Here is a 22,744-nt window from a genome sequence, read left to right as displayed (position 1 = left end):
GAAACATATAGGCTTAGACTGCTGCAGTCTGCTGCTTAATGAGGTGGCAACTAGAAGTTCCATGCTGTGCATTGTATTAATAACACAACATGATTCTAATGTGGTTTGTTTAGGAGATACAAATTGGAAAAATTTCTAAACTGCAACAAAAACTTATTTTTTAAGAATTTGTAGCATTTTCTGTACAGGTTAAAGTGCATAATATACACTGTTCTGCCTCTCAGGCATTTAGGCTGAATTTCATTCAATTAATAGTGTGTACTTCCTGTTTTATGCATACTCTTATTTCGACGTTTCACGCAGACTCTTATTTTGAAGTTGTGTTGTGAGCTAAAACCGGAAGTTGGAAAAAGATCGCTAAAACATGCTAATGATGTTAAAAAAGACAGCAGGCTGGTGATCGATGCAGTCCATTACACCAGAGGAAATGTATCTCACCTGTTGATTCATCAGCAGAGGCATCGCTTGTATGTATTACACTTTTGTTGTAGATAAGTTCATTTATAAGTATGTTAAATTCATATTATAAAAAATGAAGTAATGGAGAAGTCTCTGTTTAACAGGCTGGATGAATTCCCAAGAATATCAGCCAAAGATTGCGGGAAACTGAGGGACCTAGGCGATCTTCTCATGGAACTCCAAGGTGCTAGAGATGAAGGTTACCTCAGAGGTTTGACCTACCTCGACACTGCCAGGGGCATTGGGCCCATAGTGGAGAAACTTCCTCATGGGTTACAGGAGAAATGGCTCACAGTCGGCTCAAGATTTAAGGAAGAAAACAAGGGCTATTTCCCTTCATTCGATTACTTTGCTGATTTCATCTGTCAGGAAGCACGTCGAAGGAATGACCCCAGCTTTATCCTTTCATGTGCCAGCAGCAACAGTTCAAAGTTTGACAATGTAGGCCCAAGAAACTATGGAAGGAAAATATCTGTTCACAAGACAGACATCTCTTCAGGTAAAGACCCACCTGCAAACTCACTGGAGGAAAAGCCTGGTGGGCCAGAGAAAACCTGTCCCATTCATAACACACCACATGCGCTGAGGAAATGCAGAACATTTAGAGGGAAGACTCTAGAAGAACGAAAGAGGATTCTTAAAGAGAATGGGCTTTGTTTCAAGTGCTGCACGTCTGCTGGTCATCTTGCGAGAGACTGTAAGGCAACCGTAAGATGCATTGAGTGCGACAGCCACCGTCATCATGCTGCTATGCATCCAGGCCCACCACCTCAAGTCTCCAAAAGGTTTACACCTCCACCAGATGATGGCGGGGAGGAAGAGGAACATGGCGGTGAGCCCGCAGCCATCACCTCACACTGTACCCAGGTGTGTGGTCCGGGGTGGACAGCAAGATCCTGCTCAAAGATCAGTCTGGTTCGAGTGTATCCTCAGGGTCAACGTGAGAGAGCAGTGGACATGTATGTGATTTTGGATGATCAAAGTAACCGTTCTCTAGTGAGGTCAGACTTCTTTGAGCTCTTCAACATCAAGGGCCAACTATTCCCTTACTCGCTGAAGACCTGCTCTGGGCTGGTCGAGAGATCAGGCAGAAAAGCAGAGGGTTTTCAGGTTGAATCTCTCGATGGGCAGACCTGCTTATCGTTACCGCCGCTAATCAAGTGCAATGAAATACTCAATGACCGCTCTGAAATACCAACACCTGATGCGGCTCGTCACCATCCTCACCTGCGAAACTTAGCTTCATACATACCAGAGCTCGATCCTAAAGCAGAAATACTCATCTTGCTAGGTAGAGACATTGTGAGGGTCCATAAAGTCCGACAGCAAGTGAGTAGACCTCACAACGCCCCCTTTGCACAGAAAATGGATTTAGGATGGGTCCTGGTAGGGGACGTGTGCTTAGGGAACGTGCACAAACCAGCTGTAGGCACATTCAAGACAAATGTGCTGGAGAACGGCCGACCTTCTATTCTCGAACCCTGCAAAGGCCACATGAAGGTGACAGAGGATGTGTCCCATGGCGGGGAGCAGAAGAACCAACCACGCCATGCATCATTGGAAGCAATTGGACGAAGAGTCTTCGATGAGACAGATTCGGACAACAAACCCGCTCCATCAATTGAGGACACAGTCTTTTTGGAAATCATGGAACGAGAAATGTACAGAGACACATTAAACAACTGGGTCGCTCCTCTCCCCTTCAGAGTTCCCGACAGCGCTTATCCAACAACCGTGAACAGTTGTTTACCCGCTTCACGTCCTTGGAGAAAACACTGCGGAGGAAACCAGAGATGAGAGATCAATTCCTGGAGTTTATGACGAAAATGCTCAACAAGAGAAATGCGGAGGTGGCTCCGCCACTAGAGGAGAATGAAGAGTGTTGGTACCTGCCATCTTTTGGAGTCTACCATCCACGAAAGCCTGGAAGCATCCGTGTGGTGTTTGATTCCAGTGCAAAGTACTTTGGCTCGTCACTAAATGATGTTCTTCTCTCAGGCCCAGACCTCAATAACTCACTCATTGGGGTGCTGGTGCGCTTTCGCAAGGAGCAGGTTGCAGTGATCGCCGACATACAGCAGATGTTTCACTGCTTCCTCGTCCGCAGAGACCATGGGAACTTCCTGAGGTTTTTGTGGTACAGAAATAATGACATGTCCAAAGACATAGTTGATTACAGGATGAGGGTCCACGTTTTCGGCAATAGTCCATCCCCATCCGTGGCCATCTATGGACTAAGGAGAGCCATCCACGAAGGTGCACACAAACATGGAGAGGACACAGTCCAGTTCGTCGAGCGTCATTTCTATGTAGACGATGGGTTCATCAGCGTGCCCACTGAAGCAGAAGCCATCAGTCTCCTGCAGAGAACGCAAACCTCTCTCAGTGAATCTAACCTTCGGTTGCACAAGTTTGCCTCAAATAGTGAAGCTGTCCTACAAGCATTTGCGCCAGAAGACAGAGCAGTCCTAAAAGACCTGGACCTTGGCAGTGAAGCTACGCCAGTACAACGCAGTTTGGGACTGTTGTGGGAGACAATAGCAGACACTTTCACATTCACAGTCTCTGAGCACAGAAAACCCTTCACTCACAGGGGAGTTCTGTCGACGGTAAATAGCATCTTCGACCCTTTAGGAATGGTCGCACCAGTAACCATCGAAGGCAAAAGTCTCTTGCGGGAAATCAGTGTGGACACATCTGACTGGGATGCTCTTCTTCCAGAACAAAAGCTGAAGCTATTGGAAACGTGGCGCGAGTCACTGCATGACTTAAGCAAGCTGCACATCCCACGTGCATACACAGCAACGTCACTTTCCAGTGCTGTACGCAAAGAGCTATGTGTGTTCTCCGATGCATCCACAAAGGCTCTTGGAGTGGTGGCATATCTAAGGACCAAGCAGCCTGAGGGAAAAGTCGAGGTAGGATTCGTCTTAGGAAAGGCTAAGCTAGCTCCACAGTCCGAACCTACCATACCTCGGCTGGAGTTGTGTGCCGCAGTGTTAGCTGTGGAAGTCGCAGAACTCATCCAAGACAAACTCGACACGAAGCTGGATGCAATCAGGTTCTATTGTGACAGCAAGGTCGTGCTCGGATACATTTACAATCAGACCAAACGCTTCTACGTCTACGTTCATAATCGAGTCCGCCGAATTAGGCAGTCCACGAGACCTGACCAATGGTTCTACGTCCACACAGAGAACAACCCGGCTGACCATGCATCCAGGTCAGTTCCTGCATACCAACTGACTCAGACAACGTGGTTCACTGGACCAGCTTTTTTGTACAAACAGAATTACAGAATGAAGAGTCAAGCCAATCGTTTGAACTTCTAAATCCGGAATCAGACATGGAAATTCGCCCTGAAGTGAGTAGTTTCCTGACGCAGACTCTAGGGAGAGGTCTTTCTGCTGCACGCTTTCAGCGTTTTTCATCTATGCACTCCCTCATCAGGGCTATTGTACTACTCATTCATGTAGCTAAAGCTTACAGATACAACAAAGGGCCCAGCGAATGTAGAGGATGGCACCGCTGCAACCTCCCACATACACTGGATGAATTGTCTCAGGAAAGACACGTCATCATCAGAGCTGCTCAAGAAGAAGTCTATGCAAAAGAGTTCACAGCTCTCAAGCTCGGACAGGCTGTAACCAAAGACAGTTCCCTTCAGAAGCTCAGACCTGTTCTCGAAGATGACCTGATTTGTGTCGGTGGCAGATTGAAACATGCTGACTTGAGCATACAGGAAAAGAATGTTTCGCTGCTGTTGGTGCGACAGTACCACGAGGATGTCAAGCATTAAGGCCGCCACTTCACAGAAGGGGCTCTCAGGGCAGCTGGCTTCTGGGTCATAGGGGGAAAAAGGCTTATCGCGTCTGTCCTGCACAAATGTGTCGTGTGCCGAAAGTTACGCCGGAAAACAGAGGAACAACTTATGGCCGACTTACCTCCAGAACGTTTACACACAGGACCACCATTCACCTATGTTGGTGTCGATGTATTCGGACCCTGGCCAGTTGTCTTCAGGCGTACACGAGGTGGCCAAGCCCAAAGCAAGAGATGGGCTATGCTCTTCTGCTGCATGACCTCCCGAGCCGTGCACATAGAGATCATAGAGTCCGTAGACACGTCCAGTTGTATAAACGCACTGAGACGTTTCTTTGCCATATGGGGACCTGCCAAGCAGATCCGATCAGACTGTGGAACGAACTTTGTGGCCGCTGCAAAGGAACTGGGAATAAGCCAACGACAACCTGATGTGACAGTGCAGAACTTCTTGATCAAGCAGGGGTGCTCATGGGTGTTCAATCCTCCTCATGCGTCCCATATGGGAGGATCGTGGGAACGTATGATAGGCCTGTCAAGAAGGGACTTGGATGCAATCCTGTTACAAGAGAACAGTCAACTTACCCACGACATCCTGTGCACACTCATGGCGGAAGTGGTCACGATAATCAACGCCAGATCTCTCGTCCCAGTCTCCACTGACTCGGAGTCACCCTTCATATTGTCACCTGCAATGATACTCACCCAGAAGGTTTGGGTTGCCCCACCAAATGGAGACTTCACAGACAAGGATCTCCACAGCAGACAATGGAGACAAGTGCAAGTCCTCGCTGACAGGTTTTGGCGTCGCTGGCGTCAAGAATTCCTCCTCACTCTACAAGCCCGCCGGAAATGGAGAGATTCCCAACGGGACCGGAAAGAAGGGGACATCGTGCTCCTGAAGGACAGTCAAGCCGCACGCAACACGTGGCCAATGGCAAAGATTACAGCTGTGTACCCAGGGAGAGACAGCAAAGCGAGGAAGGTTGAGCTCAGGACATCGGAGCAAGGTTCTGCAAAGGTGTTCCTGAGACCGGTGTCAGAAGTCGTTCTTCTTCTGTCAGAAGACTGATGTTTAAGGTTCAGAAACAGTTGATAGTCAATAGTGACCTTTAAGGTCAGACGGGGAGTGTTCTGCCTCTCAGGCACTTAGGCTGAATTTCATTCAATTAATAGTGTATACTTTCTGTTTTATATAGACTCTTATTTCGACGTTTCACGCAGACTCTTATTTTGAAGTTGTGTTCTGAGCTAAAACCGGAAGTTGGAAAAAGATCGCTAAAACATGCTAACGATGTTGAAAAAGACAGCAGGCGGGTGATCGATGCAGTCCACTACACCAGAGGAAATGTATCTCACCTGTTGATTCATCAGCAGAGGCATCGCTTGTATGTATTACACTTTTGTTGTAGATAAGTTAATTTATAAGTATGTTAAATTCATATAATAAAAAACGGATTCAGTACAATGTGAAGAGTGAAAATAAATCTGCAAACGAAACTACGCCATTCTTCATGTTCATGAATATAGAGAGTTTAGCTCACTGTCTAGTTGGAGTTATCACACCTCAGCGAGGACAGAACATACACATAATACATAGTGCAATAACAATAACAACATATTACAAGAAAGATTTGAAATGATGATTAAACTTGGTTAAAAGCCAGGGGTAAAAAGTGTTTTAAGGGATGATTTAAAAACCTCAAATGATCCTGCAGATCTGATATGCCGGGGCAACTCATCACTCTGTGTTCGTCTATTCTTTATGACATCATACATTTTCAAAAGGAGACAGATCTGGACTGTAGGCAGGCCAGTCAAGCTCACACACTGTGTTGATTGGGCCACACCATTGTAGGTGGTGCAGGATGAGGTCAGCCCTCACTTCCCTTCTCAAACAACCACAGATCTCCCAGGAAAGGTGTAGCACATGTCTCTCTAAATCTCCAATATCTCAATCTCTGCCTCACCTTTACACATGCAAGTCACCCATGTCATAATAAGGGATGTACATCACACATTCAAGCTGACATCGCTGACATGTACTGTCTGTTTTTGCCATAAGCAGCTGCAATATGGACCATCTAGCCTCAGAACATTTGTCCACTGTCTTTTGTCCACCTGAGATGAGTTTGTGCCCAAAGAACACAATGGCATTTCTGCTGGGTGATATGTGGCTTCCTCGTTGCGTAGCACAGCTTCAGGTTAGCTTTGTTTTTTACTGCTGAGTCCATGTGGCTATAGTAATTGTAATATCGGTGGCATGACAGTGATTCATGCAGTGCTGGCTGAGGGCTTGAAGCTCACCATCATCTAATAGTGGTTTCCCTCTTTGGCCTTTAGACACAGAGATTTCCTCACACTCCCTGAATGTTTTCACAATATCAAGCACTGTATATGTACAAAGACCAAAGTTCTTTGAAATTTTGCATTGAAAAATATTTTCTGAATGATTTTCTGAAAGAGTCTGGCACAAAATGGAGAGTTATGACCCTCTTCCTCTGTAGAGACTGAGCTTTCTGTGGATCCTCCTTTTATAACCAATCCTGACACCCTCACCACTTAATCTGCTGCTTGTAGAATCTTCTACTTCTTTGTGGATTGTAGAGGGCTTTATTTGCTTATTTCCCAACTTTTAGAAATGTTACTTTCTAAAATGCATTGGGGTTGCTCAGTAGTAAGTAATTTCCTTTATAATTATGTATGTTAAATAAAATAAACATACAAAATTGTTTTTTAAGAAAACGTCCAAACTTTTCCAGATATTGAGTGTGTTTTTGTATGTGTGTGTGTATACAAATACTTGTTTGGCCCTCCTGATCAGCTGCTCTGCAGAACTAAAAGAGAGACTGAAGGCTGAGCTCGTTTATGCAGGTTCTTACAAAATGCATGAAATAACTCTTCTGGCAGACAGGTTCTGGCAAGTACTGTGCTCACAGTGCAGATAAGAAAAGGTGATTAGCCTAAAGTCAGGTGAAAATGACTGACACTGGTTAGTCCTCGACATTTCTTACTTCTGTAAGTTTAATGAACATAAGGCAGTTCCACTGATATTTTGATTATCATTGCAAATCCCATGTGCATTAATTAAGTTTTTGGAAAATAAATGATCAGCTTCTGTTTCACTTGAAATCACATAAAGACTGCATGGCTTTTGTTTGCCTTTGTAAAAGTTTTAGACATGAGAAGTGTGTTAACTTGAGCCCAACTTTCCAGAAACTCTTTGATGATGCAAGACTACAGTAAATTAGGTATGTAAATGAAGTATATTTATAGCAACTTTTAAACTGGAAATTAAAAGCATTTTAAAAAGAAAGAATGAAAAGATTTAACTAGTGTTATACTTGGCCACTCGCTCTGTTGATATGGGCTAAATAGAATATCAGCCTGACAACCAGCAACCATCATCAATCCAGGTACACAGATTTAATGTGTTTACTCACTGAGTTTGACAGTAATGCTGGCCTGCTGTTCACCAGTAAGACTTTGTATTTATGTCCGGGGTCTTGTAGCCCTTACCAAGTTCAGCTGTCAGCAGTGTCCAGTATAAAGGTGTGGAACACTGTCCCAATGTCCCTATTAATAGACAAGCACTAAATGATTTTCACTTTTTTTGTAACTCTTAGACGGCTTTGCTTTGCGGTAAGACATATTGCATCACTTCCTGTTGCTTTGTGTGCGCACTGTGACAGTTCTCGCTCTCCTTGAACTACTAATAATCACCTTATTTCTCCCTATAATTTACACATCTTGCATAGTTAACTCTATCCCATACTTGTTATATTCTAACGCTCACTCTTACAGATATTTAGTCTTTATATTTCACTTTTTAGCGGTGTGTCTGGTTATCTAGCTTAGCATGGCTACCAGTTCTCTTCCTCTATCTCCTGCTTTCACCTGCTCCGTGTGTCAGATGTTTAGTTACTCCTCTGCCTCCTTTAGTGGTAATGGTACATGTAACAAATGTAGTCTTTTTGTAGTTTTGGAGGCGAGGTTATCTGAATTGGAAGCTCGGCTCTGCACTGTTGAAAACCACCCGATAGCGAGCCAGGCCCCTTTAGTCAGCGCGGAGCCACCTAGCGTAGCGTAGCTAGCTCTGTTAGTCGTCCCCGAGTAGATCCCGAGCAGCCGGGACTTAACAGTGGCTGGGTGACTGTCAGGAAGAGGAGTCATAGTCCTAAAGTTAAGCCCGTGGTTCACCATCAACCTGTCCACGTTTCTAATAGATTTTCCCCACTCAGCGACACACCCGCTGAGGTCAAAACCCTGGTAATTGGCAGCTCTATAGTCAGAAACGTGGCATTAGCTTCACCAGCGACCATAGTCAAATGTATTCCAGGGGCCAGAGCGGGCGACATAGAATCCTATTTAAAACTGCTGGCTAAGGATAAGCGTAAATACGGTAAAATAGTTATTCACGTCGGCGGTAATGACACCCGGTTACGCCAATCGGAGGTCACTAACATTAATGTTGCATCGGTGTGTAATTTTGCCAAAACAATGTCGGACTCCGTAGTTTTCTCTGGTCCCCTGCCAAATCTGACCAGTGATGACATGTTTAGCCGCATGTCCTCATTCAACCGCTGGTTGTCTAGATGGTGTCCAGCAAACAACGTGGGCTACATAGATAATTGGCAATCTTTCTGGAGAAAACCTGGTCTGATGAGGAGAGACGGCATCCATCCCACTTTGGAAGGAGCGGCTCTCATTTCTAGAAATATGGATGAATTTATTAGTCATCCAAGAACATGACATCCCAGGGTTGAGACCAGGATGCAGAGTTGTAGTCTTACACACTTCTCTGCGGCTTCCCACCTGATGCTGCCCCCCCCCCCCCAATCAAAAAACACAAAAGGAGCAAATCCTCTTGTGCAAAAAAAATTTAAAACAAAAACTTTAACTGAACAAAAACATCAAACTATTAAATGTGGTTTGCTGAATATTAGATCTCTCTCTTCGAAGTCTCTGTTAGTGAATGATTTGATTTGTGATCATCATATTGATATATTTTGTCTTACAGAAACCTGGCTGCAGCAGGAGGATCATGTTAGCATTAATGAATCAACTCCCTCTGACTATTTAAATGTTCATGTTCCTAGAACCACAGGCAGAGGAGGAGGAGTGGCAGCTATCTTCAGATCAGGGTTACTAATCAGTCCTAGACCCAAGATTAGTTTTAGCTCTTTTGAATCTCTGATTCTCAGTTTTTCCCACCCAAAGTGGAAATCACAAAAACCTCTTGTGTTTGTTGTTGTGTATCGTCCACCTGGCCCTTATTCTGAGTTTCTGTCTGAATTCTCAGAGTTTTTATCCCAGTTAGTGCTGAGTACAGATAAAGTCATTGTAGTGGGTGACTTTAATATTCATGTAGATGTTGAAAATGACAGCCTAAATATGAACTTTAATTCTATATTAGACTCTATTGGATTTTCTCAAAGTGTTCACAGACCTACTCACTGCTTTAATCATACCCTTGACCTTGTGCTGACTTATGGCATTGAGAGTGAACAGTTAACAGTGTTCCCTCATAACCCTGTCTTGTCTGACCATTTTTTAATAACTTTTGAATTTACATTACTTGACTACACGGTTTCTGAGAAGAATTTTACATATAAAAGGTGTCTGTCAGAGAATGCTGTAACCAGATTTAAAGAGTTGATTTCATCATCCTTTTCTTCACTGCCATGTGCAGATATGACAGAGGATGGCTACCTAAACTTTACTCCAGTAGAACTTGACTCTCTTGTTGACAGCACTACAGCTTCAATGCGTACAACACTGGACAATGTTGCCCCTCTGAAAAGGAAGGTAATCAGTCAGAAGAGGTTGGCTCCTTGGTATAATTCACAGCTGCGTGCGTTAAAGCAGACTGCAAGAAAGCTGGAGAGACAGTGGCGTTCCTCTAATTTAGAAGAGTCTCAATTAGTCTGGAAAGATAGTTTAATAACGTATAAGAAAGCACTTCGTAAAGCTAGAACTGCTTATTATTCATTATTGATAGAAGAGAATAAGAATAATCCCAGGTTTCTTTTCAGCACTGTTGCCAGGCTGACAAAGAGTCCGAGCTCTGTTGAGCCATGTATTCCTTTAACTTGTTTCTATCAGAGAGAAGATTAATGGAATCCTTCCCATTATTATCACTGATGTATCATCAAGTAGAGCAGCTTTAGAAGTATCTTTCGAACCTGAATTGTATTTAGACGGCTTCTGTCCAGTTGATCTTTCTGAGCTAACAACAGAAATAGTCTCTTCTAAACCATCAACTTGTATGTTAGACCCAATCCCAACCAGACTGTTCAAGGAGGTTTTCCCCTTAATTGACACTTCCATTTTGGATTTGATCAATCGGTCTTTGTTGACAGGATATGTACCTCAGACTTTTAAGGTTGCTGTAATTAAACCTTTACTTAAAAAACCTACTCTTGATTCAGAAGTGTTGGCTAATTATCGACCTATATCCAATCTCCCTTTTTTGTCCAAAGTTCTTGAAAAAATAGTTGCAGTTCAACTTTGTGATCATTTACATAGAAATAATCTGTTTGAAGAGTTTCAGTCAGGATTCAGAGTGCATCATAGCACAGAAACAGCACTGGTGAAAGTTACCAATGATCTCCTGTTAGCTTCTGATAGCGGACTTGTTTCTGTGCTTGTCCTGTTGGATCTCAGTGCTGCATTTGATACGATCGATCACAGCATTCTGTTACAGAGACTTGAACATGTTATTGGGATTAAAGGAACTGCATTAGGCTGGTTTAAGTCATATTTATCTGATAGATTCCAGTTTGTTCTTGTAAATGAGGAATCTTCCTCACACGTTGGAGTAAGTCATGGAGTTCCTCAGGGTTCTGTGCTTGAACCGATTCTTTTTACTTTATACATGCTTCCATTAGGTAACATTTTCATACAGCATGGCATAAATTTCCATTGTTATGCTGATGATACTCAGCTGTACTTATCTATGAAACCAGATGAAACCAATAGGTTGGTCAGACTACAAGCCTGTCTTAAAGACATAAAGACCTGGATGACTCAGAACTGTCTGCTTTTAAATTCAGACAAAACTGAAGTTGTTCTCTTTGGACCTGAGCGCTTCAGAGAGAAATTGTCTAGTTATATAGTTACTCTAGATGGTATTTCCTTGGCTTCTAGTTCTACAGTGAGGAACCTTGGAGTTATTTTTGACCAGAATTTATCATTTGACGCACATATAAAACTGGTTTCTAGGACTGCCTTCTTTCACCTTCGTAATATTGCTAAAATCAGGAACATCCTGTCTCAGGGTGATGCAGAGAAACTAGTCCATGCATTTGTTACTTCAAGATTGGACTACTGTAATTCCTTATTATTGGGCTGTCCCACATATTCTCTGAAAAGCCTCCAGCTGATCCAAAATGCTGCAGCCAGAGTTCTGATGAGAACTAACAGGAGAGATCATGTTTCTCCAGTTTTAGCTTCTCTTCATTGGCTCCCTGTTAAATTCAGAATAGAATTTAAGATTCTTCTTCTCACATATAAAGTTCTTAATGACCGAGCTCCATCATATCTTAAAGATTTAATTGTAAGATATTTTCCTAACAGAGCACTTCGCTCCCAAACTGCAGGTTTACTTGTTGTTCCCAGAGTTTCTAAAAGTAGAATGGGAGGTAGAGCCTTCAGTTATCAGGCCCCTCTCTTGTGGAATAAGCTGCCAGTAAATGTCCAGGAAGCAGACACCCTTTCCACTTTTAAGATTAGGCTTAAAACTTTTCTTTTCGATAAAGCTTATAGTTAGGGATGGCTCAGGTAATCCTGAAACATCCCATAGTTAAGCTGCTATAGGCTTAGACTGCTGGGGGACCTCATCTGTCACACCTTTACTCACTTTGCTCTCTTTTTCCCCCTGTTTAATTTCACAACTGATTTTATGTACATGTGACATTATTGTGATTATTAACCTATGTTTCCCTGTTCCAACAGATATCCTTTGAATGGCGTTATGGTGTTTTTCCCCCCTCTTTTCCCTCTTTTCTGTCTTCTCAAACCCCAGCTGGTCGAGGCGGATGGCCACCCTTCCTGAGTCTGGTTCTGACAGAGGTTTCTTCCTGGTTCTGGTTCTGCCAGAGGTTTCTTCCTGGTTCTGGTTCTGCCAGAGGTTTCTTCCTGTTAAAAGGGAGTCTTTCCTTTCCACAGTCCCTCAGGCTCAGGACGGGAGATTGGACTGAAGACAAGTTTCGGTGCAATCTGTTGGTTTCCTTAGCTAGGATATTAATTTTTTGAATTGGCTCTATAAGAATTAATTGGATTATGATTACAATGAATTGAATTCCAATTGGCTTGAATTGGACTATATTACTTAAGTGCCTTGAGATGACAATTGTTGTAATCTGGCGCTATATAAATAAAATTGAATTGAATTGAATTGAAATTGAATAACCAGGGGCTTTGAGGAGAAAAGCACTTTCTGTAGATTAACATGAATGTAAGCATGGAAAGGAGACAGAAAGTGAGGAGCAATCAGGTTGAAAAAGCTGCAACAGAAACAAATACAAGAGGGAAGCTCTGTGACATTATGTACTACTTTGCACAATAAAGGGTCAGTTCTGAGTCAAACACTTGCCTCTGATAAGCAGCAGTTAGATAAACTACCCAGAAGAAAAAAAAAAAGATAAACTACCCAGAGACCCACAGCACTCAAAGCTGTTTTAATGTTTCACATTCAATACAACAGTGTAGATTCTTAATTCTACCACAAGCACTAGAATATTGTCTGTAGTTTCAGGAACGACGATGTTTCCTGTTCAACATCTTATATGGTAATGTAAGAGCAACAACAACTCTTATCTGATCTGATCTCATTGCAGACTGAGCAGGGCTGAAATCCTCACAGAACAGCCATGCAGCTGCAGCTTGAGAGTATGCACTGCTGTCATTTAAGAGGATGACAGATGAAACATTGCTGAGGCCAGTGGTTGGAATTTAATAAAGCCTGAAGGTATCAAGCACCTTTATGTTGTCCCAAGGGCTTCATCTCAATGGCAGTCCTACACAGTTATATGTTCTTCTCGGGAATGTCTAGAAACCCTGAAGATACATTATGCAACAAAATCAACCTGTTGAGACATGTCTCACATAAATAATTAATTATTAATAAGCCGGTGTGTGTGTGTGTCTGTCATATTTCAGAATTATTGTAACTGCTTCTGTTTTGCTAGTTATTGTATTTGTCCGCTTTTTATTGTCTCCGCCCCCCAACCCTGATGACTTCTGCCTTCCAGTAGCACCCCTTAGTCATTGATCGGATTTCACCTACCCTATGAAGATCCATGACTGCATGTTGTATGTTTGTGTGGTGTATTGGGGATGGTAGGCTTCAAACAGCCTGTGTGTGTGTAGATGATGCAGGAAGAACTCTGCTGACACAGACTTGTTCGAACACAGAAACCTTTATTGTCAACCAGGTCCGTATCAGAATTATAGAATGATGCATCAAGTCTGGAGAGATGTGTCAAGCCCGGATTCCCCAAAATCTCTGCCTTACTGAGGGTGCGGTCTTCGTTAAATAGAATCTGCCTGTTCTTAGTGACCTTGAAGATGTTGCATGTTCTCATCACCCAGCACAAAGCCCTGACATATGGTGTGTGCGTAATTTTGAGCCTAACCTTGGACAAACTTACTGGGGAGTATGTTATTCTAAAAATGTCCTGATTTATACCCAGAACTCCCTTACACAGATGGCAATTAACAGACTTCTTATCATTTTCCCAAGGCAACTTTGCACAGGTGGTAAACATCAGACACTGCATTTGCAATACTGTTGTGTCAACAAAATCTGTCTGCCTACAAACATACACACATGCCTAAGCTGCCTTTGTGGCAGTCCCTGCTTACAGCAGTAATTGCAGGGCATATTTTGTCATGATGACATGTACACACCCTTATACACAGACACTAACTGACTAAACTCATTTCCAGCAAAGGTCTTGCAGCTACACATGTGCTCTTAGAAAGGAAGCAGATATATAAATATTTTTTTGTATTAACCCAATGTTAAATGTAAAAGATGTGTATCCACCAAATCTTAAAAAGGGTGCCAGTGCAACTAACTAACTACGTACGTACATACATACATACATAACACACGCTCCTAGGTGTTTATTTTTTAGAGTTTATCAATTTAGAGACACCAATTAACCTAACATGCATGCTTTAGGACGGTGGGCGGAAGCCAGAGTACCCGGAGACAACCCACAGATGTAGTTGCAGAGTTGAACTGACAACTTCATACTGACACCGTCATTACTCCTCTGATCCAGAAATGATAGTAAGCTGTTTAAAAAAAACCTCATATAGGGTCATTTAGATTTCTTATTCAAATACACAACAGTCTGTGTGCTGGTGATCCTTTGATACATTGCTCTTATTATATAATATTATAATACATACATATTATATAATAATAGAAGGCAAGTTTGACCAGTTTTGTTGTGATTGTTAAATTGTTTTCAGTCTGGTTTGGGATAACTGCAGTTCTGCTTTGATATTTGCTTAACAGACCTGGGGCCTCATGTACAAAGGGTGCGTACGCACAAAAAAGTGACGTACGAGCTTTTTCACATCAACGATCAGATGTATCAAGAACAAAATGACTGTGGAAATGTGCGGTGCCTCACGCCAACTTCAGGGCTGTCGTACGCACTTTTCTACAGCTGTTGATTCTTTGGCGACACTTAGAGGTGATGTTGGGAAACTGTTACAATAAATTAATGTGAACACAATTTGTCCTCAGAATGAGTGATGTGCCCATCTGAGACACATGAACAATTAACACACCCATGTGTCTGCAATTACACGAGTGGATATAAAAGCATGCTCAAAGTGTTCTTATGCATGCCATTAAAAACAATGGCTGCTTTAGCGGTATTGGAAGACATTAGAAATGGTGCAATTGGAAGAAAGCGTGTGTTCAGAGACTGACAGGATTTGCTGGCACATGATGACAACTGGCTCATCAGCCGTTTTGAGGGCAATCCTCCTGGAACTGTTCGCAGAGCTGCGGCCGGCATTGGAGAGCAACACAGCAAGTGCTAGGATAGGAGGTGCTCTCTGAAGAGCTGGGTTTTCAAGAGTTTCTTGAAGATAGACAGGGACGCCCCTGTTCTGGTAGCGCTCGGTAGGTCATTCCACCATCGTGGGACGACACATGAACAGAGTTTGGATTGTCTTAGGCGTGGTGTAGGAGCTGCTAGACGACAATCCTGGGACCAATGGAGGGACCCAGTTGGGACAGAAGCCTTTGCAAGAGCATTCAAGTAGATGGGAGCCGTTCCATTAAGCACTTTGTAGGCTAACATCAGGGACTTGAATTTGATGTGGGCGGCTAGAGATGCGGGTAGCCAGAGGAGTTCAATGAACAGAGGGGTTCTGTGAGTTCTTTTATGCTGATCGAAAACCAGACGCTCCGTCGCGTTCTGGACCATCTGCAGAGGTTTCATAGCTGGGAGACCAGTCAGGAGAGCATTGCAATAGTCAAGGCCATGGCCTGCACCAGGAGTTGGGTTCTTATGTTTAGTAATGCAAAGCAGCATGAACGAGCAACCGAAGTAACGTGATCTTTGAAGGTTAGTTGGTCATCAATCATGGTAATGGTAAATGGACTTGTACTTGTATAGCTAACTGACCACTCAAAGCGCTTCACTACATGCCGCATTCACCCCACTCACACACAACAGCACGTCTTAAGATACACATAACTACGTGCTTTCTAATCATTCACACACATTCATACCCCCAATGCGGCCCCGGGGGGGGCAACGTGGGGTTCAGTAGCAAGTAGCCACGTAACAGTAGCTATGTGCTAACAGAACAATAGTACACGTTCGTTCATTCCTTCGTCTTAAAGTATTGGTGAAATAAAGACAGATAATGCCTTATTTAGAGGCTGCATCATCCCTGACCTTTTCACTCCGTTATATGGATATACGCCGATATACGTCAGTTATATTTCTGAGCCATGTAAACTTCAACTGACTGTGAGTTTCAAGGTTGCTTGAAAAAAGATTAAATATTGTTAAGTTACTGATTTCTGTAGATTAAAACTTTTAAACAATGATTAATTACATATAACTGGAAACAGACCAACTTTTTGGCATGACCTCCAAAGTGTTTATGACCAACTGTGGTATGTCCCTGGATACACCTACTATTGCAGGATTATCATAAAGGTGGTTTTGAGTACTTTTGAAAGTCTTTATACTGTATGTCTGTCTCTCTGTTTGTCTCTGGACAGATTCTGTCAACACTGAAGCAAGACAAGTTTAATTCAAACTTAAAAGAGTTGCAAGAAGGAAGCTGACACAAATAAAAGCACAGACATGTGGGATTAAAGTTTAGGAAAAGGATGTCATATACATGAAAGAAATTAGTATATCAATAAAGATGGCTACAGTTGGAGTCCCCATCTCTGTGGGAGAGCTAATTCTAGCATGTTATGATCTCACCAACATATTCTCATGAAAGGGTTCCTTTGGAAATGTACGAAAAATGATGTACTGATTTTCATGCATTATCCTACGAATATCCAATGATACGATCGACCAGTGCACATGCGCAGTTCCCTGCAGTGAAAAATGGCTTCCATTCCTTTCAGCTATTGAACACGCCCCTGTCCGTCAGCGAAACAGAGTGGCAGGAAACCTGTCTAAATTAGCATATTTTTATGTTTTCATAACATAGCTTTTCTCACGACATTAACATATATGTTAGGGTTATAGTTTTTCAGTTGAAAAATGCGCACATATGTTTTTCAAAGCCTAATTTTGCAACCCTTACCCTAACCTGGAAGAATGATATAATAACTGCAATTTGGACTAAATGTTTTGTAGTTCGAATGTGTTTCCTCTATTATGTGAAATTGTGGCCAGGAAAGTTTCAGACTTATTCTTAGTTTTGGGGTTAGGAGGCACATCTGTTTGGTCAGATCTGATCTTGCTGATAGTTAAAGGGGTGAAATCACGTTTTTTTCTGGGTTTTGACCCTACTTAGTGGTGCCCCCTACAGGTGTCCCACAGGTGATGGTAGTATAGGTCAAAAGCTTTCCACAACTGTTTACAACTGGTCTGTGGCCCATTTTGTTGCTGCTCTGTAAGCCTTCAAAAGTGTCTCAGGTTCAAGGTTCAAAGGAAATTTTTGTCTTCGATTTTGTCCTACACCAAAGTTTAATGTTCATCTTGCTCCAAGGCAAGGCCCTTTGAGGTGTTCTCAGACCCGTATTAAGGCCAAGCTGGATGAAATAATTCAAACATGTTTTAAGGGGTAGTTAGTGGCCACATGTGTTCAAAATATTGATGTCTGCTTAATACACTGCCAGACTTTGAAATTTGGACCAGTTTAGACCCATAATTTTCCCCATAATTTACAGTGAATTTCATATATTTTCTAATGACCTAATATATTGTAGTTCCAATACGTATCTTGATATATAGTTTTAATTTTTGCATACATAGCTTTACAAATGTTGTTTATTAGCGATGATGTGAAGATGATGAAGGGATTTCTGTACACTTAAGCTTAATTTATACTCTTCCAGAATGTTGACGATGTCGACGTGATGTCGTCATTGAGCATTGAAGTTCTGCGTCAAGGGAACACGTTGCTCTGCAATTCACCATGCCGGTAGGGAGGTGTGGCTGTTTGTTTGTGTGGTTTCAGGGGTTATAGCCGAATCCTTGCTTTTTCTTCCGGACACAGTTAACAACAGTAAACAATGGAAACCGAGGTGGAGCAGCTGTATTTGTAGTTGGAGCTCATCAAGACTGAAGAACAAATGCTTAAATTGTAAATGTTGAAGCGCAGGCAACAGAGAAGACATTTGCGGGGGTGGTCTGCACAACCGGCCGAGGCTGGGAACGGGTGAATTTACAACCTGGATGAACAAATGCACTCTCGATAATTTCGAATGTCAACGAGCTTCTTCGCCGTATACAGTCATTAAGACCGGAAAAGGCAACTGCCGGAAATTACGTTCTGAGCGGACCAATCACAGCCCTTAGGCCCGCGTCTATGTGACGTGTAGTTAGAATTTTTTGGAGGTGCACGTCGTAGTTACGTCGTCGTAATGACGGAGAAGCAAAAACTATGACTTACAGTGTTTCTTAACATTTGGATCTTGCAGTAAATTCAGCCAGCCTGGGTCTCATTTTATTTGCTCCACCCTGTCCAAACTGTGTTAGTTTAGCTCAAAGCAGAACTGAGTGTGTGGTGTCTGTAGCTGTTTATTTGTTAGAGCACCTATTTAATGATCATTTGTATTCTCTTTTATCCCTGACCATTTTTATCTGTTTTGATTTATTTGTCCATGTTTCCTTATTTATTGGTGAAATTAACTGCACTGATCTCCAAACGGTGGATGTGTGAAACACAATTTCCTTTTTATGTGACGCACGAGAATGACAAATAAAACCTATCTTTATTTTATTTGTTCATATATTAGCTGTCCGTGAATACATCCTCCTGTAAATATAATTATTCTCTCCATTCGCCTCGGCGCTCTGATTCGATGCAGAAGATGTCAGTGGGCATTGATCTTTCAGGTTGTTTATCCAAAACAAACTTATTTCTCCGCTGCCTGCGTGTATTTCCTTTATAGCGTGTTTCAGCAGCGAAGCCGGAACAAGAGCAAATTAAAACAAACTAACAGAAAAGCAGCCTATGGCGATTAACGTGACGTTTACGGAAGCTAGTAGTGTCCTTAGTAACCACCATAGTAACGTTCGAAACAAAAATAACCTCTACAGGTTAATAACTAACAAACTAAAGCTTGCATACATTCCCTGAAGGAAGATTGTAAAAATAAAAAGTACATTTTTCGCTTTCAAGAATGTATTATAATGTCAAAACTATTTTAAAATGTTTATTTTCCTTTGTGAATAAAAGGCACGTCCGTTACGACTTCAGGCTTTGCGCAGGCGCACTGGTCGCTCCTGTTGACGGATATTTGTGGGATTATGCACGAAAATCTATGCATAACTTTTCATATGAACTGTGGGTGAGAGCAGCCTGGATCTCACACACATTTCAGGCTTGTACTAAGTGATCAAATCTCTAATATTGCAGATCCTTAGAGAATTCTGGACAGTAAGCAGGGCCATAAATCAAATTCTATATTCAACTGGAAGCCTGTGCATGCGTCTAAAAATGGATGTCATGTGCTCTCTTGGTGTTCGAGCTGCAGCATTTTGAACGAGTTGTTGATGGTTTTGTTGCAAAGGTCAGTAAGGAGTGTATTACAGAAGTTCTACCTATAAGAGATGAGATGATATTTAGCATTTCTAAATCCTGCTTCAACATGCATAATGTTTCTTCAAGCTTTTTTTTTGTCATAACTTTGATGTAGGTATTAGTTTTTAGTGCCCCACAGTCAAAGTGTTGAATGCTAGCCCTCCTTCTTTATTGCAAGAATAGATACAGTATTTCGGTCTTTATTGCATTAAAGCTTTGTTGCCTCCAGTTGTTTATTGTCTTGCGGCACAGTCCAAAACCTGAACCAAAAGCTCCAGGTGTAGTCAGCCCCTTGGTCTTGGAGAATATGAGAAGGGGGAAACGTGCAGATTAAGACGGTCAAGCATTGTTCTTTCGGATCAAAGTAAGGAGCCATGTTTAAGGATTGCGTACATTCTAATCACGAGTACTGAACCCCCTTCTCCTGCTCTGCTTCTGTCCAAACAGTTTTTGTGATTTGATATGCATTTGTTTTCTCCCATATGAAGAATGTTGTTATATAAACCCATAATACTTTCCATACCGTTACTTTAATTTTTAGATTATTGTAAATTATTAAATGCTTGTTTTAACTTGTTTTTTACACCAGTTATATTATTATTGTATTTGTAAATGTATGATGTACTGTAAATGATGTGATTGGGCATTTTGTATTTTTTTTGTTGTTATTCCTTGTGGACCCCAGGAAGACTAGTGGGTTACTACAGTAACAGCTAATGGGGATCCTTATTAAACTTAGACTTAAACTGAAACCATCGTGGCAGCTGATCGTTTCACCTTGTGAGTCTGTGTGATACTAGTCTGAAAATCACCGAAGCACAAGGTAACCTGAGCTCTGTCACTTGACAGCCTTGTGACTTGTCTGAGGCAATTGCAAACAATAGAACTTTACTGAAAGGGGAAGCCGAGGGACCCACAACTGTTGACCTACAGCAAAGACCAAGGAATGGTGCGGGTCAACATATGGAGGCATGCTGGGGATAGGTTAGGATAGGTTTGTGAAACAAGTGAACCATTTGCTAGCATCTTGTTATATTTGTTAATGTTGCTTGTGCTTGATGAAAATGACTTTTGAATTTTTGTTACATCAATAAATCATTTTCAGGGGTCGTTTTAGGGCAGGAGAAACAAGCTAACATATTCTAAGACGGTAAACTCGTTGCCCTTGAGGCACATCCCTGACCCAGACTTCAGCAATTTAGAGCTCCTCTACATTCCTACATATTCGGTGTTTGGTAGGTAGGATGCAGTGGACTATTTATGGCTTTTTGGTTAAAGAGCTGAAATGCACCAAAATGTTCCATAGAACTGGGAGTAATCTGCATACACAGGTGAGAAATCTGTGACTTATGTAGTGAAACATATTGAAAAAATGACACTATTTTTTTCGCACACATGAATAATTACTGAAACTGACTCTTCTTCTAACCAAAGAGACAGTAAGACATCTTTCTGAATCCTAAGTTGCTTTTTTGATGTCAGTATATTTTCCATCATTACGATAAATAAATACATTTTTATTTTAGCTGAGCTTGTGTCAAATCGAACAGGCTATTCTGAGAGAAACTGGTACAGTTCTCAGGTGACAAATGACCCGGTGTGTTCAGTCATGATATGACCTTCAAAAAAAGGATTACTTTGAGTATTGTGAAGATCTATATAGATCTGTTAAACTACAAAGTAAGTCATTTAATTTGAGCCCCCACAGACTTATTGATACCAGCCACTAGTAATGGAAAATAATAGTACAGTAACAGACAGCAGCTAATGAAATATTTTAGCATTGAGTCATGTATTTTTGCTTTTTTTCTGCAACTACAAATGCTATAAACATTAAGACAGTATGGGGGGGTGGACACAAATATTTATCATTTGACTTGTATCTTTTGCAGACAATTGTTTTTCCCATCCCATTATTATTATATTTAAATCAGGAGAAAGTAAAAGCCATGAACCTGTTGAGATAGGCTGACATATAATTTATCATTTCAACTTGCCTTGTTTGATTTGTCATCAGTCGTGACTTTTTGTGAATATACTGTTGTTTGCCTCTTTGTTCTGGTTGAAACAAGGTTTCATAATCCATTTACACAGATGACCTGTGAGTCACCATTTCAAAGGTCAAAGAAGCAGTTTTCCAGTTCAGTTACAAGGACATCCGATTCAATCCTAAATGTGAGAGCAAAAACCTACAATGTATAATCGCATCATTCAGTGTGAATGCAAATAGCCTAGGCCAGAGTTTCACTGAATGTGCGCATGGAAGACGTTGTCGTTGGTATAGTAACAGCAAAAAACATGTAGATGTTAACAGAGGAAGTACTTCTGCAGCTGCAGAGGGAAGCAAATGGCATGACGGTCAACAACATGCGTCTCCCCTCGTCTCCTCAGGAGCGTCATGATTTTTTAGCATTTCAAATCTTGTTCAGTATCAACAAAATTAAGTGTATGTGGAGTATCTTACATGTAAATGCAAAAAATTGCGCTCTGCTCATTCTCTGGTCTTCAGTTTCACAACATCCCTTTAGGCTGTTCATTACATGTGGCGTGTCAGCCACAGAGTATTCCAGTGCTTTGAAGAAGTCCTCTAATGAGCCCTAACTTTGATTAAAAGTGCATGGAATTTAATAATTCTAGAGAAATCATCTTCCAGCTGTTGGTTTAAGATTGACAATCCTATGTAGGTAGAAGGCTGCAATAAAACCTCCAGTTCTACAAAAATATCTCACTTGACAAGCTTTGTTTTTGTCTATATAAATAAGGCTTTAGCAACTTTGTAGTCCCCGAGATAAGAGGTTTCCAGTGAGCCCAGAAAGTATGGGATTAAAGAGATTAAAAGAGATTAATGAGATTAAAAAGAAAACATATTCTAAAGGAGGAGGCTGTGGTGCAAACATAGTCCAAGATCTTCTCTGAAAATTGCCACATGATTTAATTTGTTCAGTGATGTTAGTTTTTTTTTTTTTTTTAATTGTGAAGCTGGCTGTGAAATTTCCCATGAGCAGCAGTTTTCCCTTTACTCACATATGATCTGTTCCAACATGAGAGACAGATAAGCAAATATGACAGAGCTGTAGGTATAATGACACAAGTGCAATACTTGATCAGCATTCATAAGAAGTGATACTTTCACAAGTAGAATTTTACGTTTGTACGTGCCGAGTGGCTTTTTTAAGTTACTGCCCCAAACATATTCTAATTCTTCTGT

General features: G+C 41.7%; 1 protein-coding gene across 1 annotated transcript; it reads left to right on the top strand.

Annotated features, from left to right (window-relative positions):
• Positions 1-3,786: 3,786 nt before the first annotated feature.
• LOC140269036 (uncharacterized) lies at positions 3,787-5,662 on the top strand. Its single transcript, XM_072364062.1, has one exon. It carries the CDS (start codon positions 4,391-4,393, stop codon positions 5,351-5,353), a length of 963 nt encoding a protein of 320 aa, XP_072220163.1. The 5' UTR covers positions 3,787-4,390; the 3' UTR covers positions 5,354-5,662.
• Positions 5,663-22,744: the final 17,082 nt, after the last annotated feature.

The sequence above is a fragment of the Leuresthes tenuis genome, unplaced genomic scaffold, assembly GCF_036924035.1.
Source record: "Leuresthes tenuis unplaced genomic scaffold, fLeuTen1.0.hap1 SCAF_14, whole genome shotgun sequence".
Classification (NCBI taxonomy): Eukaryota; Metazoa; Chordata; class Actinopteri; order Atheriniformes; family Atherinopsidae; genus Leuresthes; species Leuresthes tenuis.
Note: the sequence above shows the minus strand (reverse complement) of the source record. Positions and strands in the feature narration are given on the sequence as shown.